This window comes from Salmo trutta, chromosome 18, assembly GCF_901001165.1.
Source record: "Salmo trutta chromosome 18, fSalTru1.1, whole genome shotgun sequence".
In the NCBI taxonomy this organism is placed as follows: domain Eukaryota; kingdom Metazoa; phylum Chordata; class Actinopteri; order Salmoniformes; family Salmonidae; genus Salmo; species Salmo trutta.
The window spans coordinates 16,732,900-16,749,562 of NC_042974.1; the positions used below are offsets into that span (position 1 = coordinate 16,732,900).

The 16,663-nt window shown below is 43.8% G+C and overlaps 1 protein-coding gene across 4 annotated transcripts in view; it reads left to right on the plus strand.

Annotated features, from left to right (window-relative positions):
* LOC115152881 (protein tweety homolog 2-like) overlaps positions 1–16,663 on the plus strand; it is a 97,501-nt gene that overhangs the window by 76,364 nt on the left and 4,474 nt on the right. For all 4 annotated transcript variants that reach the window (XM_029697778.1, XM_029697779.1, XM_029697780.1 and 1 more), the window contains exons 6-11: positions 865–937; positions 7,191–7,260; positions 7,417–7,472; positions 10,072–10,164; positions 10,257–10,349; positions 10,683–10,825. In XM_029697778.1, the coding sequence (XP_029553638.1) occupies positions 865–937; positions 7,191–7,260; positions 7,417–7,472; positions 10,072–10,164; positions 10,257–10,349; positions 10,683–10,825 (528 nt within the window). The remainder of the gene's footprint in view (positions 1–864; positions 938–7,190; positions 7,261–7,416; positions 7,473–10,071; positions 10,165–10,256; positions 10,350–10,682; positions 10,826–16,663) is intronic.

Here is a 16,663-nt window from a genome sequence, read left to right on the forward strand (position 1 = left end):
ACCTCACCATACCATATTATCACCATACTGAGAGACCTCACCATACCATATTATCACCATACTGAGAGACCTCACCATACCATATTATCACCATACTGAGGGACCTCACCATACCATATTATCACTATACCATATTATCACCATACTGAGGGACCTCACCATACCATATTATCACCATACTGAGGGACCTTACCATACCATATTATCACCATACTGAAAGACCTCACAATACAATATTATCATCATACTGAGAGACCTCACCATACCATATTATCACCATACTGAGGGACCTCACCATATCTTATTATCACAATACTGAGTGACCTCACCATACAATATCAACATACTGAGGGACCTCACCATACAATATCACCATACTGAGGGACCTGACCATACCATATTATCACCATACTGAGGGACCTGACCATATCATATTATCACCATACTGAAGGACCTCTCAATACAATATTATCACCATTCTGAGAGACCTCACCATATTATCACCATACTGAAGGACCTGACCATACCATATTATCACCATACTGAGGGACCTGACCATACCATATTATCACCATACTGAAGGACCTCACAATACAATATTATCACCATACTGAGGGACCGATATGATATGTATTGTGATTTGATGCTATGATTTTATTGCAATTTGATGTTCAAGATATTCCCCCATCACTAATGATGACATCATCTTTGATTATCACATCCTTGATGACTGCATACTTGGTGACTACACTATGACTATAGCAATTTGAAGAGTTCTAATGTTTGTTGGCCAGTGTTATAATTATTATAGTGTGTTATTAACAGTGTAATAATACCTAAAGTTCTCTCTCTGTGTCCATGCAGTATGATGGTGTTTGGGGTGCTGACGTTGATCCTGAGCTGGGCGTCTCTGGGAGCTGACCTGGCCACTGCTGTGGTGAGCTAATTTGACTCTGAGGTCTGTGTTCCAAATGGAACCCTATACCCCAGGGGTGTCAAACATACAGCCGGATCCTGCCATCCAGAGCTACCCTCTCCAACCCTAATCCAGAGCACCTGATTCTAAAAATGTACTGGTTGATAAGCTGAACCAGGTTAGTTACAAATGGGGTTAAAGTGAAAACCTACAGGATGGTTGCTCTCCAGGAACAGGGTTAAAGTGAAAACCTACAGGAGGGGGTAGCTCTCCAGGAACAGGGTTGGAGTGAAAACCTTCAGGAGGGGGTTGCTCTCCAGGAACAGGGTTGGAGTGAAAACCTTCAGGAGGGTAGCTCTCCAGGAACAGGGTTGGAGTGAAAACCTTCAGGAGGGGGTAGCTCTCCAGGAACAGGGTTGGAGTGAAAACCTTCAGGAGGGGGTAGCTCTCCAGGAAGGAACAGGGTTGGAGAGCTCTGATCTAGGGAATATGGCACAATTTTGAAACAACTCAGGACCATGTCCAACTGTTACTGTGCTAATCAATTCTCACCATGGCTGACAGCTAAGACAAATTGCTTTGGGGCCATGAGTGTTCACTCTCACTTTGAAAGTGTTCTTGTAGAGTGTGTGTGTGTGAGTCTATACTCTGCGTGCATGTGTGAGTTTGGGAGAAATCACATTAAATCGTTTTCCGGCACAAATCCTTAGGGATATGCCTTTATATGTGCTCTGAATACGTATTCACAATGTGTTAACGTAAAGCCATATTGCGTTTACATAGACAAGTACTATTGCAAGTGCATAGTACTATCAAGATGGCGCCGACAGAGAGGGCTGCCTCGCTTCTAGTTCGTAGCAAACTTTGCAGTATTTTGTTTTTTTATGTATTATTTCTTACATTGTTAGCCCAGAAAATGTTATGTGTTATTACATACAGCCGGGAAGAACTATTGGATATCAGAGCGGCGGTATCTCACCAGCACTACCAGCATTAGAACCAGGAATACAACTTTCCCAAAGCGGATCCTTTGTTCGCACCACCCAGAGCAATTTAACTTATTCCAGAGGCTGACCCAAAACAACTCCGGCAAAGGAGAGGTACTCGGAGCGGTCTTCTAGTCCGACTTAGGAGGCGCACACACCACCCACCGCTTCCGAGTATATTACTCGCTAATGTTCAGTCCCTGGATAATAAAGTTGACGAGCTCAGGTCAAGGGTTTCTTTCCAGAGAGACATCATACAGGAACTCAAGTCCTTTTTTTTCACCCAACCTAGAATACCTCACAATCAAATGCCGACCGTATTATCTCCCAAAATAATTATCTTTGGTTATAGTCACGGCCGTGTATATCCCCCCGCAAGACAATACCACGACGGCCCTCAAGGAACTTCACTGGACTTTATTCAAACTGGAAACCATATACATTATCCTGATGCTGCATTTATTGTAGCTGGGGATTTTAACAAAGCAAATTTGAGGAAAAGGCTGCCTAAATTCTATCAGCATATCGATGCTAGTACTCGTGCTGCTTAAACACTCAACAATTGCGCCATTTTGAGATGTTGTACCCACTGTGACTATTAAAACCTACCCTAACCAGAAACTGTGGATAGATGGTAGAATTTGCGCAAAACTGAAAGCGCGAACCACCACATTTAACCATGGCAAAGTGACTGGGAATATGGCAGAATACAAACAGAGTAGTCGTTCCCTCCGCAGGGCAATCAAACAGGCAAAACGTCAGTATAGAGACGAAGTGGAGTCGCAATTCAACAGCTCAGACATGAAACGTATGTGGCAGGGTCTACAGACAATCACGGACTACAAAAGGAAAACCAGCCACGTCACGGACACCGACGTCTTGCTTCCGGACAAGCTAAACACGTTCTTTGCCCGCTTTGAGGATAACACAGTGCCACTGATGCGGCCCGCTACCAAGGACTGTGGGCTCTCCTTCTCCGTGGCCGACGTGAGTAAGACATTTAAGCATGTTAACACTTGCCGGCCCAGACGGCATCACGGCGTCCTCAAAGCATGTGAAGACCAGCTGACTGGTGTGTTTACGGACATATTCAATCTCTCCCTATCCCAGTCTTCTGCCCCCACATACTTCAAGATGGCCACCATTGTTCCTGTACCCAAGAATGCAAAGGTAACTGAACTAAATGACTATCGCCCCGTAGCACTCACCTCTGTCATCATGAAGTGCTTTGAGAGACTAGTCAAGGATCATATCACCTCCACCCTACCTGAAACCCTAGACCCACTTCAATTTTCTTACCGCCCCAATAGGTCCACAGATGTTGCAATCGGCATCACACTGCCCTATTCCATCTGGACAAGAGGAATACCTATGTAAGAATGCTGTTTGTTGACTATAGCTCGGCATTCAACACCATAGTACCCTCTAAGCCCTGGGTCTGAATACTGCCCTGTGCAATTGGGTACTGGACTTCCTGACGGGCCGCAACCCCAGGTGGTGAAGGTAGGAAACAACACCTCCACTTCGCTGATCCTCAACACTGGGACCCCACAAGGGTGCGTGCTCAGCCCCCTCCCATACTCCCTGTTCACCCATGAGTGCGTGGCCAAGCATTTCTCCAACACAATCAAGTTTGCAGACAACACAACAGTAGTAGGCTTGATTACCAACAACGACGAGACAGCCTACAGGGAGGAGGTGAGGGCTCTGGGAGTGTGTTGCCAGGAAAATAACCTCTCACTCAACGTCAACAAAACAAAGGAGATGATCGTGGACTTCCGGAAACAGCAGAGGGAGCACCCCCCTATCCACATCGACAGGACAGCAGTGGAGAAGGTGGAAAGTTTTAAGTTCCTCGGCATACACATCACTGACAAACTGAAATGGTCCACCCACTCAGGCAGCGTGGTGAAGAAGGCGTAACAGCGCCTCTTCAACCTTAGGAGGCTGGAGAAATGTGGCTTGTCACCTAAAGCCCCCACAAACTTTTACAGAGGCACAATTGAGATCATCCTGTCGGGCTGTATCACCGCCTGGTACAGCAACTGCACCGCCCACACCCGCAGGGCTCTCCAGAGGGTGGTTCGGTCTGCACAACGCATCACCGGGGGGAAACTACCTGCCCTCCAGGACACCTACAGCACCTGATGTCACAGGAAGGCTAAAAAGATCATCAAGGCTATCAACCACCCGAGCCACTGCCTGTTCACCCCGCTGTCATCCAGAAAGCAAGGTCAGTACAGGTGCATCAAAGCTGGGACCGAGAGACTGAAAAACAGCTTCTACCTCAAGGCCATTAAACTGTTAAATTGCCATCACTAGCACAGAGAGGCTGCTGCCTATATACATAGACTTGAAATCATTGGCCACTTTAATAAATGGAACACTAGTCACTTTAATAATGTTTACATATCTTGCATATCTTACACTCATCTAAGAAGTATATAATGTATTCTGTACTGTTCTACTCTATCTTAGTCTATGCGGCTCTGACATTGCTCGTCCATATATTTATATATTCTTAATTCCATTCCTTTACCTTGATTTGTGTGTATTAGGTATATGTTGTGAAATTGTTAGATATTACTTGTTAGATATGGCTGCACTGTCGGAACTAGAAGCACAATCATTTCGCTACACCCGCATTAACATCTGCTAAACACGTGTATGTGACCAATAAAATTTGTTTTGATTTTAATGGAGAGGGTATTTTCTCAACCAACATTTCTTACCCCTTACTGCTGTCTGAAAAAAATGTGATTGGATGTCTGTCTTGAGTCAGATTAAACTAGGTATGACGAAGACTGAGGAGAAGGAGTTGGAGACAGAAAAGAGGCTGCTGGAAAAGGAGAAAGGGATCATTTTTTGGACCCCTTTTAATTTCAATGAAACTTTCCATACATATTTTCCCATGGTAGAAGTGGTCAGAAAGTGACTTTTTGGACCTGAATGCCAAAACATTCAGGAGATAGAGGTACTAAAAGTTGACCCATTTTGCATACACCACCCTATCATGACACATCCATGTCTTCATCACTGGAAAAGATAAACGGTTGAGTTTGATATCATTTAAAAGCTTACAAACAGGGTTGTCAAACTACTTAATCATTTCTTTACAATAAATTGTCATTTTCTAACCTTTAACGTCAATGATCTAAAAACACATTTTTGTGTATCTTTAGATTTTACATCATCTTTAGATTGGACCCTATTTTATATCACTTTTAGATTAGACCCTATTTTACATCATTTTTAGATTAGACCTTAATTTACATCATTTTTAGATTAGACCCTATTTTAAATCATTTTTAGATTAGACCCTATTTTACATCATTTTTAGATTAGACCCTATTTTACATTATTTTTAGATTAGACCGTATTTTACATCATCTGAGGTGTTTGTGTTGCAACTCAATATTAGGAAGGTGTTCTTCATGTTTTGTATTGACTGTGTATAGTTAACCAGATCTGTAATCATCATTATACAACCAACTAGTCAATGATGTTCTGTCAGGGATTATGAAACGAATGATGATGATGTTTCTATCCTGGAGCATCTGAGTGCATGTGAATTATCTGTGTCTGTCTTGGATGATCTGAATGCATGTGAATTCTCTGTGTCTATCTTGAAACATCTGAATGCATGTGAATTCTCTGTGTCTATCTTGAAACATCTGAATGCTTGTGAATCTCTGTTTCTATCTTGGAGCATCTGAATGCTTGTGAATCTTTTTCTATCCTTTTTCTATCCTATCCTCTATCCTTTCTATCCTTGAGTATCTGAATGCATGTGAATCTCTGTTTCTAACTTGGAGCATCTGAATGCATGTAAATCTCTGTTATTAAAACAGGAAGAGGGGTCTTTCAAATGCATAGATGCTGCTGAGTCACCACACGCCTAAGGCTCGTCGTGTTCCCTTTTTCTTCACTTCGTTTGTTGTCGTTGTCGCCCCCCCTGATTTGACTTGGGGCTGTGGATCATGGAAAGTTGTTCCCTCCTCGTTTTGACTTGGGGCTGTGGATCATGGATAATGAATAGTGTATAAGCCAGAGGGTTAGCTGCAGGCCACAACAGAACGGAAAGATTCCATGTCAATATTACACGTTTTATTTTAGACTGTAGTTTAGGTTGAGACTTAAATGCTGGGTTTGATTACACACACACACACACACACACACACACACACACACACACACACACACACACACACACACACACACACACACACACACACACACACACACACACACACTGTATCTGACCTAAAAGCACAGGCCTGGTTTGTTTAGAGATTAACTGAGGTCAGGATGTTTGGAACAAATCACAGGGTGCTCTGTGGTGTACCACTTCCTGCTTCTACACCAATCTCACCTCTTGTTTGGTCCAAGATGGTCAAAATAGATTCCTTCCCTATCTTGGGTTAGAACAGTGCATTTATGATGGGTATGTAACGTGTCAGAGTAGGAGTGCTGATCTAGGATCAGCCTTTCAGTGTCTACTCTATTACCCTCTCTGTGCCTGGGAGCTAACATTCTCATGCCTGACAATGGCAAGATAGATAATTACTAATGTACATTAACAATTAGGCTGCTATGGTTGCTACTGTCAACACAGTGGATTAGCCACCATTAACCTTGTGTGGGTGGGTGGGTGTAGGTGGATGGTGACTGCCAGAATAATCATCCAGGACCATAATAAAGGACAGGTGTGGTGCTTACCAATAAACTAACAGTAACTGGTCGTCACTATGGTGTGACAGAGATTGCATTATATTAAGAGGAAGCCGCGATCTCATTAGAAAGCTATGAGCTGCTGTATCCTGGCTGCATGGTGTGGCCCAGTTAAATGAGCTGTGTGTGTGTGTGTGTGTGTGTGTGTGTGTGTGTGTGTGTGTGTGTGTGTGTGTGTGTGTGTGTGTGTGTGTGTGTTGCTGTTGTTGGGATATTGTTGTGATGCTTTAATGAAGGGAGACTGCTGCCATTTAAAGGGGAAAAAAACACTGACATTTGCAAGATGGCTGCAGCTTCACGCCGGGGCACATAATAAATGAATGCATAATGAATTCCTTCACAAGAATAATTATAGTTTGAGCAGAGCAGCCGGTATGAATCCCCCCCCCCTTTATGGAACAATGTACTCACAAACAGAGGCTCATTAGTTGAACCTGTACGTATTCTTATTAAACCCAGGAGTTATTTAGCATTCAAAGAACAGTTTGTGTGTGTGGTGTGCATACATGTGTTTGATAGTCTACTTTGACATTAGTTTAGCCTCTTCTTGTGTTCAGAGCACCAGTGACTTCTGTGTGACCCCAGACAAGTTCATCATGAACCACACCAAGGACCTAATCAGTTCTGGTGAGTTAAAGACAAATGATGCTGTTAATGTCACTTTGATGAAGCTGTAATTTCAAGATGATTTAAACCCACCTCTGGCTGTAATCATATTCTTCTTAAAGAGATGTTATTGCTGAGTCTTTCTGACTTGTTGTTGGTGTCTCCTGTTCTCTACAGAGATAGTGCACTACTATCTGTACTGCAGCCAGGCCCTCCCCAACCCATTCCAGCAGGTACTACTCATCAGCACCAGCACCGGTTCAATGATACCTGCTTTGACCTCTGTCTCCCTGTTTCTCTCTCTTTTTCCCGCCCGCCCTCCCTCCCTCCCTCTCTCGTGGGGTTCAGTAAGGTCTCTAAGCTTCTCAGGAGGAGGTTTTTAGGTCAGGGTGTCAGGCAGTGAGAAGTAGTCGTTCTCTCTCCAGCCTCAGCTAGCTCCATAACCCAGTGGACTTCAGCTCCTATTACGCTGTGCTTGTAGACATGATGCCCCTAAGGATCAATACGCTGTGCTTGTAGACATGATGCCCCTAAGGATCAATACGCTGTGCTTGTAGACATGATGCCCCTAAGGATCAATACGCTGTGCTTGTAGACATGATGCCCCTAAGGATCAATACGCTGTGCTTGTAGACATGATGCCCCTAAGGATCAATACGCTGTGCTTGTAGACATGATGCCCCTAAGGATCAATACGCTGTGCTTGTAGACATGATGCCCCTAAGGATCAATACGCTGTGCTTGTAGACATGATGCCCCTAAGGATCAATACGCTGTGCTTGTAGACATGATGCCCCTAAGGATCAATACGCTGTGCTTGTAGACATGATGCCCCTAAGGATCAATACGCTGTGCTTGTAGACATGATGCCCCTAAGGATCAATACGCTGTGCTTGTAGACATGATGCCCCTAAGGATCAATACGCTGTGCTTGTAGACATGATGCCCCTAAGGATCAATACGCTGTGCTTGTAGACATGATGCCCCTAAGGATCAATACGCTGTGCTTGTAGACATGATGCCCCTAAGGATCAATACGCTGTGCTTGTAGACATGATGCCCCTAAGGATCAATACGCTGTGCTTGTAGACATGATGCCCCTAAGGATCAATACGCTGTGCTTGTAGACATGATGCCCCTAAGGATCAATACGCTGTGCTTGTAGACATGATGCCCCTAAGGATCAATACGCTGTGCTTGTAGACATGATGCCCCTAAGGATCAATACGCTGTGCTTGTAGACATGATGCCCCTAAGGATCAATACGCTGTGCTTGTAGACATGATGCCCCTAAGGATCAATACGCTGTGCTTGTAGACATGATGCCCCTAAGGATCAATACGCTGTGCTTGTAGACATGATGCCCCTAAGGATCAATACGCTGTGCTTGTAGACATGATGCCCCTAAGGATCAATACGCTGTGCTTGTAGACATGATGCCCCTAAGGATCAATACGCTGTGCTTGTAGACATGATGCCCCTAAGGATCAATACGCTGTGCTTGTAGACATGATGCCCCTAAGGATCAATACGCTGTGCTTGTAGACATGATGCCCCTAAGGATCAATACGCTGTGCTTGTAGACATGATGCCCCTAAGGATCAATACGCTGTGCTTGTAGACATGATGCCCCTAAGGATCAATACGCTGTGCTTGTAGACATGATGCCCCTAAGGATCAATACGCTGTGCTTGTAGACATGATGCCCCTAAGGATCAATACGCTGTGCTTGTAGACATGATGCCCCTAAGGATCAATACGCTGTGCTTGTAGACATGATGCCCCTAAGGATCAATACGCTGTGCTTGTAGACATGATGCCCCTAAGGATCAATACGCTGTGCTTGTAGACATGATGCCCCTAAGGATCAATACGCTGTGCTTGTAGACATGATGCCCCTAAGGATCAATACGCTGTGCTTGTAGACATGATGCCAACTAAGGATCAATACGCTGTGCTTGTAGACATGATGCCCCTAAGGATCAATACGCTGTGCTTGTAGACATGATGCCCCTAAGGATCAATACGCTGTGCTTGTAGACATGATGCCCCTAAGGATCAATGGAATGCAGTAACAGAGTGCAGGTAAGCGTGACCCAGTCTGATAACCAACTCAGTCAGAACACACATGAGCACAGAGATCGCTCACAGAGATCGCTCACTGAGAAACACACACACACACACACACACACTTCCCTGACTCCTTTGTCCCAGATATTTCCAGCCTACCTGTAAATTGCAACATTGTACATTTTGTAATACATTGAAGCACCTTAACATATTATCTATTCAAGAGCACTAAACCTGTCAGTACTGTGTCTTCAGCTATGCCAGCCTGCCCTTGTACCTCACTACTGTTCTTTAAGTGAGTTATTGGATCGTAGACATGCTACCGAGACAAAATGACAATGTTAGATGGCAGGAGATACATGATGGCTGCTGCTATGGTTGCTGGTTTGGGGTAATTCAATGAAGGACTGTCTGTGCCAGTGGGCACTTATTGCCCCAGTCTATTTTATAATGGTTGGGAAAACTGTTTTGATTTAGATGTCGTTTGATGATTTAAATGTTTGAGTCATACCGTTCACACTACGGCCAGAATTCCTTAGATCCATTTTAGGGCTAAATTCATGAGGTTCCCAGTCTACTGGCTGTTCTGGGGTGGAGCGCGCAGAGCAGACCGATCAGATTCTGGTGGATGACGGACTTGCTGTTAATGATTGGGCTTTTGTTGCCCTCTGCTGGACTAAAGCTAAACTGACAAGCCCACTAATGTATGATAATTACAATATCCAGAAGTTGACATGTTGTTTTGTGTGTGTGTGTTTGCAGTCTCTGACCATCTTCCAGAGGTCTCTGACCACCATGCAGATACAGATACAGGGCCTGCTGCAGTTCGCTGTGCCTCTCTTCCCTACCGCCGAGGTCAGTGTTTCATTTTCCTGTGGTATAGTGAGACCGCGCGTGTAAGCGTTGAATGTTATGAGTACTGAATCCTACACTTGTCTTTTCCACAGAGAGACCTACTGGGCATTCAGCACCTACTCAACTCATCAGAGGCTAGCCTCCACCAGCTAACTGCCCTACTGGACTGTAGAGGACTCAACAAGGTGCAGTCACGTAGACAGACATGTATACATCGTGGGTATAGTAGTACACTACTGGATACCAATGCACGGCAGCACTGTCAATGTATCTAGTTCTACAGGATGGTGACTCTGCTGTGTACATATGCAATGCCAGGATTGTGGGTTCGATTCCCAGGGCCACCCATGCGTCAAATGTTTGCATGACTAAGTCCCTTTGGGAAAAAAACTTCTGCTAAATGGCATTTATTATTATTATTGTTATTATATGATATAATATATACTTCACAACATCTCTCAGATTGTCTGCTCTCTGCTAATGTGTGTGTGTGTGTGTTTTCTTTGTCCACGCTGTAGGACTACCTGGATGCCCTGATCGGTGTGTGTTATGATGGGGTAGAGGGCCTGCTCTACCTCTGCCTCTTCTCCATCCTGGCAATTTGTGCCTTTTGTGCCATGCTGTGTGCCATCCCCCGGGCATGGACACATATCGCCAGCAGGTTAGGAGGGGCCCTCCCACTGAGTCCCTTTCATTACATCTACATGACATTTTAGTCATTTAGCAGACACTCTTCTCCAGAGCATTGTACTATCAGTGCATTCAAATAAAGTAGGTTAAACAACCACTGTCACGATCATAATCACCAGAATAGTAAACCAGAGCTAGTAAGAATCAGTCACTCTCTTTCTCTCTATCACCCTTTTACACAACCACAGTGTATATATATATATATATATATATATATATATATATATATATATATATATATATATATATATAAATAACCAGAGTGTATATACAGTTGAAGTTGGAAGTTTACATACACTTACGTTGGAGTCATTAAAACTCATTTTTCAACCACTCCACAAATTTCTTGTTAACAAACTGTAGTTTTGGCAAGCTTTGCATGACACAAGTCATTTTTCCAACAATTGTTTACAGACAGATTATTTCACTTATAATTCATTTCACTTATAATTCACTGTATCACAATTCCAGTGGGTCAGAAGTTTACATACACTAAGTTGACTGTTCCTTTAAACTGCTTAGAAAATTCCAGAAAATGATGTCATGGCTTTAGAAGCTTCATGTAGGCTAATTTACATTATTTGAGTCAATAGGAGGTGTACCTGTGGATGTATTTCAAGGCCTACCTTCAAACTCAGTGCCTCTTTGCTTGTCATCATGGGAAAATCAAAAGAAAGCAGCCAAGACCTCAGAAAAAAATTGTAGACCTCCACAAGTCTGGTTCATCTTTGGGAACTCCTGAAGGTACCACGTTCATCTGTACAAACAATAGTACGCAAGTATAAACACCATGGTACCACGCAGCCGTCATACCACTCAGGAAGAAAATGCGTTCTGTCTCCTAGAGATGAACGTACTTTGGTGCGAAAAGTGCAAATCAATCCCAGAACAACAGCAAAGGTGCTGGAGGAAACAGGTACAAAAGTATCTATATCTACAGTAAAACAAGTCTTATATCGCCATAACCTGAAAGGCCGCTCAGCAAGGAAGAAGCCACTGCTCCAAAACCGCCATAAAAAAGTCACACTACGGTTTGCAACTGCACATGGGGACAATGATCATACTTTTTGGAGAAATGTCCTCTGGTCATTCTATAACTGTTTGGCCAAAATGACCATCGTTATGTTTGGAGGAAAAAGGGGGAGGCTTGCAAGCCGAAGAACACCATCCCAAGCACGAGGGTGGCAGCATCATGTTGTGGGGATGCTTTGCTGCAGGAGGGTCTGGTGCACTTCACAAAATAGATGGCTTCATGAGGAAGGAAAATGATGTGGATATATTGAAGCAACATCTCAAGACATCAGTCAGAAAGTTGAAGCTTGGTCGCAAATGGGTCTTCCAAATGGACAATGACCCAAAGCATACTTCCAAAGTTGTGGCAAAATGGCTTAAGGACAACAATGTCAAGGTATTGGAGTGGCCATCCCAAAGCCCTGACCTCAATCCTATAGAAAATGTGTGGGCAGAACTGAAAAAGCATGTGCGAGCAAGGAGGCCTACAAACCTGACTTAGTTACACCAGCTCTGTCAGGAGGAATGGGCCAAAATTCACCCAACTTATTGTGGGATGCTTGTGGAAGGCTACTCGAAACGTTTGACCCAAGTTAAACAATTTAAAGGCAATGCTACCAAATACTAATTGAGTGTATGTTAACTTCTGACCCACTGGGAATGTGATGAAAGAAATAAAAGCTGAAATAAATCATTCTCTACTATTATTCTAACATTTCACTTTCTTAAATTAAAGTGGTGATCTTAACTGACCTAAGACAGGGAATCTTTACTAGGATTAAATGTCAGGAATTGTGAAAAACTGAGTTTAAATGTATTTGGCTAAGGTGTATGTAAACTTCCGACTTCAAAACACACACAAATATATATATATATATATATATATATATATATATATACATACACTGCTCAAAAAAATAAAGGGAACACTTAAACAACACAATGTAACTCCAAGTCAATCACACTTCTATGAAATCAAACTGTCCACTTAGGAAGCAACCCTGATTGACAATACATTTCACATGCTGTTGTGCAAATGGAATATACAACAGGTGGAAATGATAGGCAATTAGCAAGACACCCCCAATAAAGGAGTGGTTCTGCAGGTGGGGACCACAGACCACTTCTCAGTTCCTATGCTTCCTGGCTGATGTTTTGGTCACTTTTGAATGCTGGCGGTGCTTTCACTCTAGTGGTAGCATGAGACGGAGTCTACAACCCACACAAGTGGCTCAGGTAGTGCAGCTCATCCAGGATGGCACATCAATGCGAGCTGTGGCAAGAAGGTTTGCTGTGTCTGTCAGCGTAGTGTCCAGAGCATGGAGGCGCTACCAGGAGACAGGCCAGTACATCAGGAGACGTGGAGGAGGGCAACAACCCAGCAGCAGGACCACTACCTCCGCCTTTGTGCAAGGAGGAGCAGGAGAAGCACTGCCAGAGCCCCACAAAATTACCTCCAGCAGGCCACAAATGTGCATGTGTCTGCTCAAACGGTCAGAAACAGACTCCATGAGGGTGGTATTAGGGCCCGACGTCCACAGGTGGGGGTTGTGCTTACAGCACAACACCGTGCAGGACGTTTGGCATTTGCCAGAGAACACCAAGATTGCCAAATTCGCCACTGGCGCCCTGTGCTCTTCACAAATAAAAGCAGGTTCACACTGAGCACATGTGACAGACGTGACAGAGTCTGGAGACGCCGTGGAGAACGTTCTGCTGCCTGCAACATCCTCCAGCATGACCGGTTTGGCGGTGGGTCAGTCATGATGTGGGGTGGCATTTCTTTGGGGGGCCGCAGAGCCCTCCATGTGCTCGCCAGAGGTAGCCTGACTGCCATTAGGTACCGAGATGAGATCCTCAGACCCCTTGTGAGACCATATGCTGGTGCGGTTGGCCCTGGGTTCCTCCTAATGCAAGACAATTCTAGACGTCATGTGGCTGGAGTGTGTCAGCAGTTCCTGCAAGAGGAAGGCATTGATGCTATGGACTGGCCCGCCCGTTCCCCAGACCTGAATCCAATTGAGCACATCTGGGACATCATGTCTCGCTCCATCCACCAACGCCACGTTGCACCACAGACTGTCCAGGAGTTGGCGGATGCTTTAGTCCAGGTCTGGGAGGAGATCCCTCAGGAGACCATCCGCCACCTCATCGGGAGCATGCCCAGGCGTTGTAGGGAGGTCATACAGGCACGTGGAGGCCACACACACTACTGAGCCTCATTTTGACATGTTTTAAGGACATTACATCAAAGTTGGATCAGCCTGTAGTGTGGTTTTCCACTTTAATTTTGAGTGTGACTCCAAATCCAGACCTCCATGGGTTGATAAATTGGATTTCCATTGATTACTTTTGTGTGATTTTGTTGTCAGCACATTCAACTATGTAAAGAAAAAAGTATTTAATACGATTATTTCTTTCATTCAGATTTAGGATGGGTTGTTTAAGTGTTCCCTTTATTTTTTTGAGCAGTATATATACAGTACCAGGTACCAGTCAAAAGTTTGGACACACCTTCTATCTTGGAGTAACATTTTTTGTTGTTGTTGAGATTCTTCAAAGTAGCAAGCTTTTGCCTTGATTACAGCTTTGCACAATCTTGGCATTCTCTCAACAAGCTTCATGAGGTGCATTGGAATGCATTTCAATTACCTGGAATGCATTTCAATTAACAGGTGTGCCTTGTCAAAAGATAATTTGTGGACGTAGGGGTGGTATACCGAAGATAGCCCTATTTGGTAAAAGACCAATTCCATATTATGGCAAGAACAGCTCAAATAAGCAAAGAGAAACTACAGTCCATCATTACTTTAAGACTTGAAGGTCAGTTAATACGGAAAACTTCAAGAACGAGTGCAGTCGCAAAAACCATCAAGCGCTATGATGAAACTGGCTCTCATGAGGACCACCACAGGAATGGAAGACCCAGAGTTACCTCTGCTGTAGAGGATATGTTCATTAGAGTTAACTGCACCTCAGAAATTGCAGCCCAAATAAATGCTTCACAGAGTTCAAGTAACAGACACATCTCAACATCAACTGTTCAGAGGAGACTGTGTGAATCAGACCTTCATGGTCAAATTGCTGCAAAAAACACTACTAAAGGACACCAATAAGAAGAAGAGACTTGCTTGGGCCAAGAAACACAAGCAATGGACATTAATCCATTGGAAATTTGTCCTTTGGTCTGGAGTCCAAATTGGAGATGTTTGGTTCCAGCCGCCATGTCTTTGTGAGACGTGGTGTGGGTGAATGGATGATCTCTGCATGTGTTTTTCCCACCGTAAAGCATGGAGGAGGAGGTATAGTGGTGTGGGGGTGCTTTGCTGGGACACGGTCAGTGATTTATTTAGAATTCAAGGCACACATAACCAGCATGGCTACAACAGCATTCTGCAGCGATACACTACCCCATCTGTTTTGCGCTTAGTGGGACTATCATTTGTTTTTCAACAGGACAGTGACCCAACACACCTCCAGGCTGTGTAAGGGCTATTTGACCAAGAAGGAGAGTGATGGAGTGCTGCATCAGATGACCTGGCCTCCACAATCCCCCGACCTCAACCAAATTGAGATGGTTTGGGATGAGTCGGACTGCAGAGTGAAGGAAAAGCAGCCAACAAGTGCTCAGCATATGTGGGAACTCCTTCAAGACAGTTGGAAAAGCATTCCAGGTGAAGCTGGTTGAGAGAATTCCAAGAATCTGCAATGCTGTCATCAAGGCAAAGAGTGGCTATTTTAAGTATCTCAAATCGAAAAGATATTTGGATTTGTTTAACACTTTTTTTGGTTACTACATGATTCCATATGTGTTATTTCATAGTTTTGATGTCTTCACTATTATTCTAGAATGTAAGAAAATAGTAAAAATAAAGAAAAACCCTTGAATGCGTAGGTGTTCTAAAACTTTTGACCGTTTGGGGTCACTTTGAAGTGTCCTTGTTTTCCATGAAAATATACATGAAATGAGAGCGCAAAATTAATAGGAAATATAGTCAAGACGTTGACAAGGTTATAAATAATCCATTTTAATTGATATAATAATTGTGTCCTTCAAACTTTGCTTTCGTCAAAGAATCCTCCATTTGCGGCAATTACAGCCTTGCAGACCTTTGTCATTCTAGTTGTCAATTTATTGAGGTCATCTGAAGAGATTTCACCCCATGCTTCCTGAAGCACCTCCCACAAGTTGGACTGGCTTGATGGGCACTTCTTACGTACCATGCGGTCAAGCTGCTCCCACAACAGCTCAATAGGGTTGATATCCGGTGACTGTGCTGGCCACTCATTATAGACAGAATACCAGCTGACTGCTTCTTCCTTAAATAGTTATTGCATAGTTTGTAGCTGTGCTTTGGGTCATTGTCCTGTTGTAGGAGGAAATTGGCTCCAATTAAGCGCCTTCTACAGGGTATGGCATGGCGTTGCAAAATGGAGTGATAGCATTCCTTCTTCAAGATCCCGTTTACCCTGTACAAATTTCCCACTTTACCACAACCAAAGTACCCCCAGACCTTCACATTGCCTCCACCATGCTTGACAGATGACGTCAAGCACTCCTCCAGCATCTTTTCATTTTTTCTGCGTCTCACGAATGTTCTTTGTGATTGTCTGTTTAGATTCGTCTGTCCATAACACTTTTTTCCAATCTAACTTATCAATTTCTCACATGGAATAGCCTTCATTTCTCAGAACAAGAATAGACAGACGAGTTTCAGAAGAAAGTGCTTAGTTTCTGGCCATTTTGAACATGTAATCAAACCCACAAATGCTGATGCTCCAGATACTGAACTAGTCT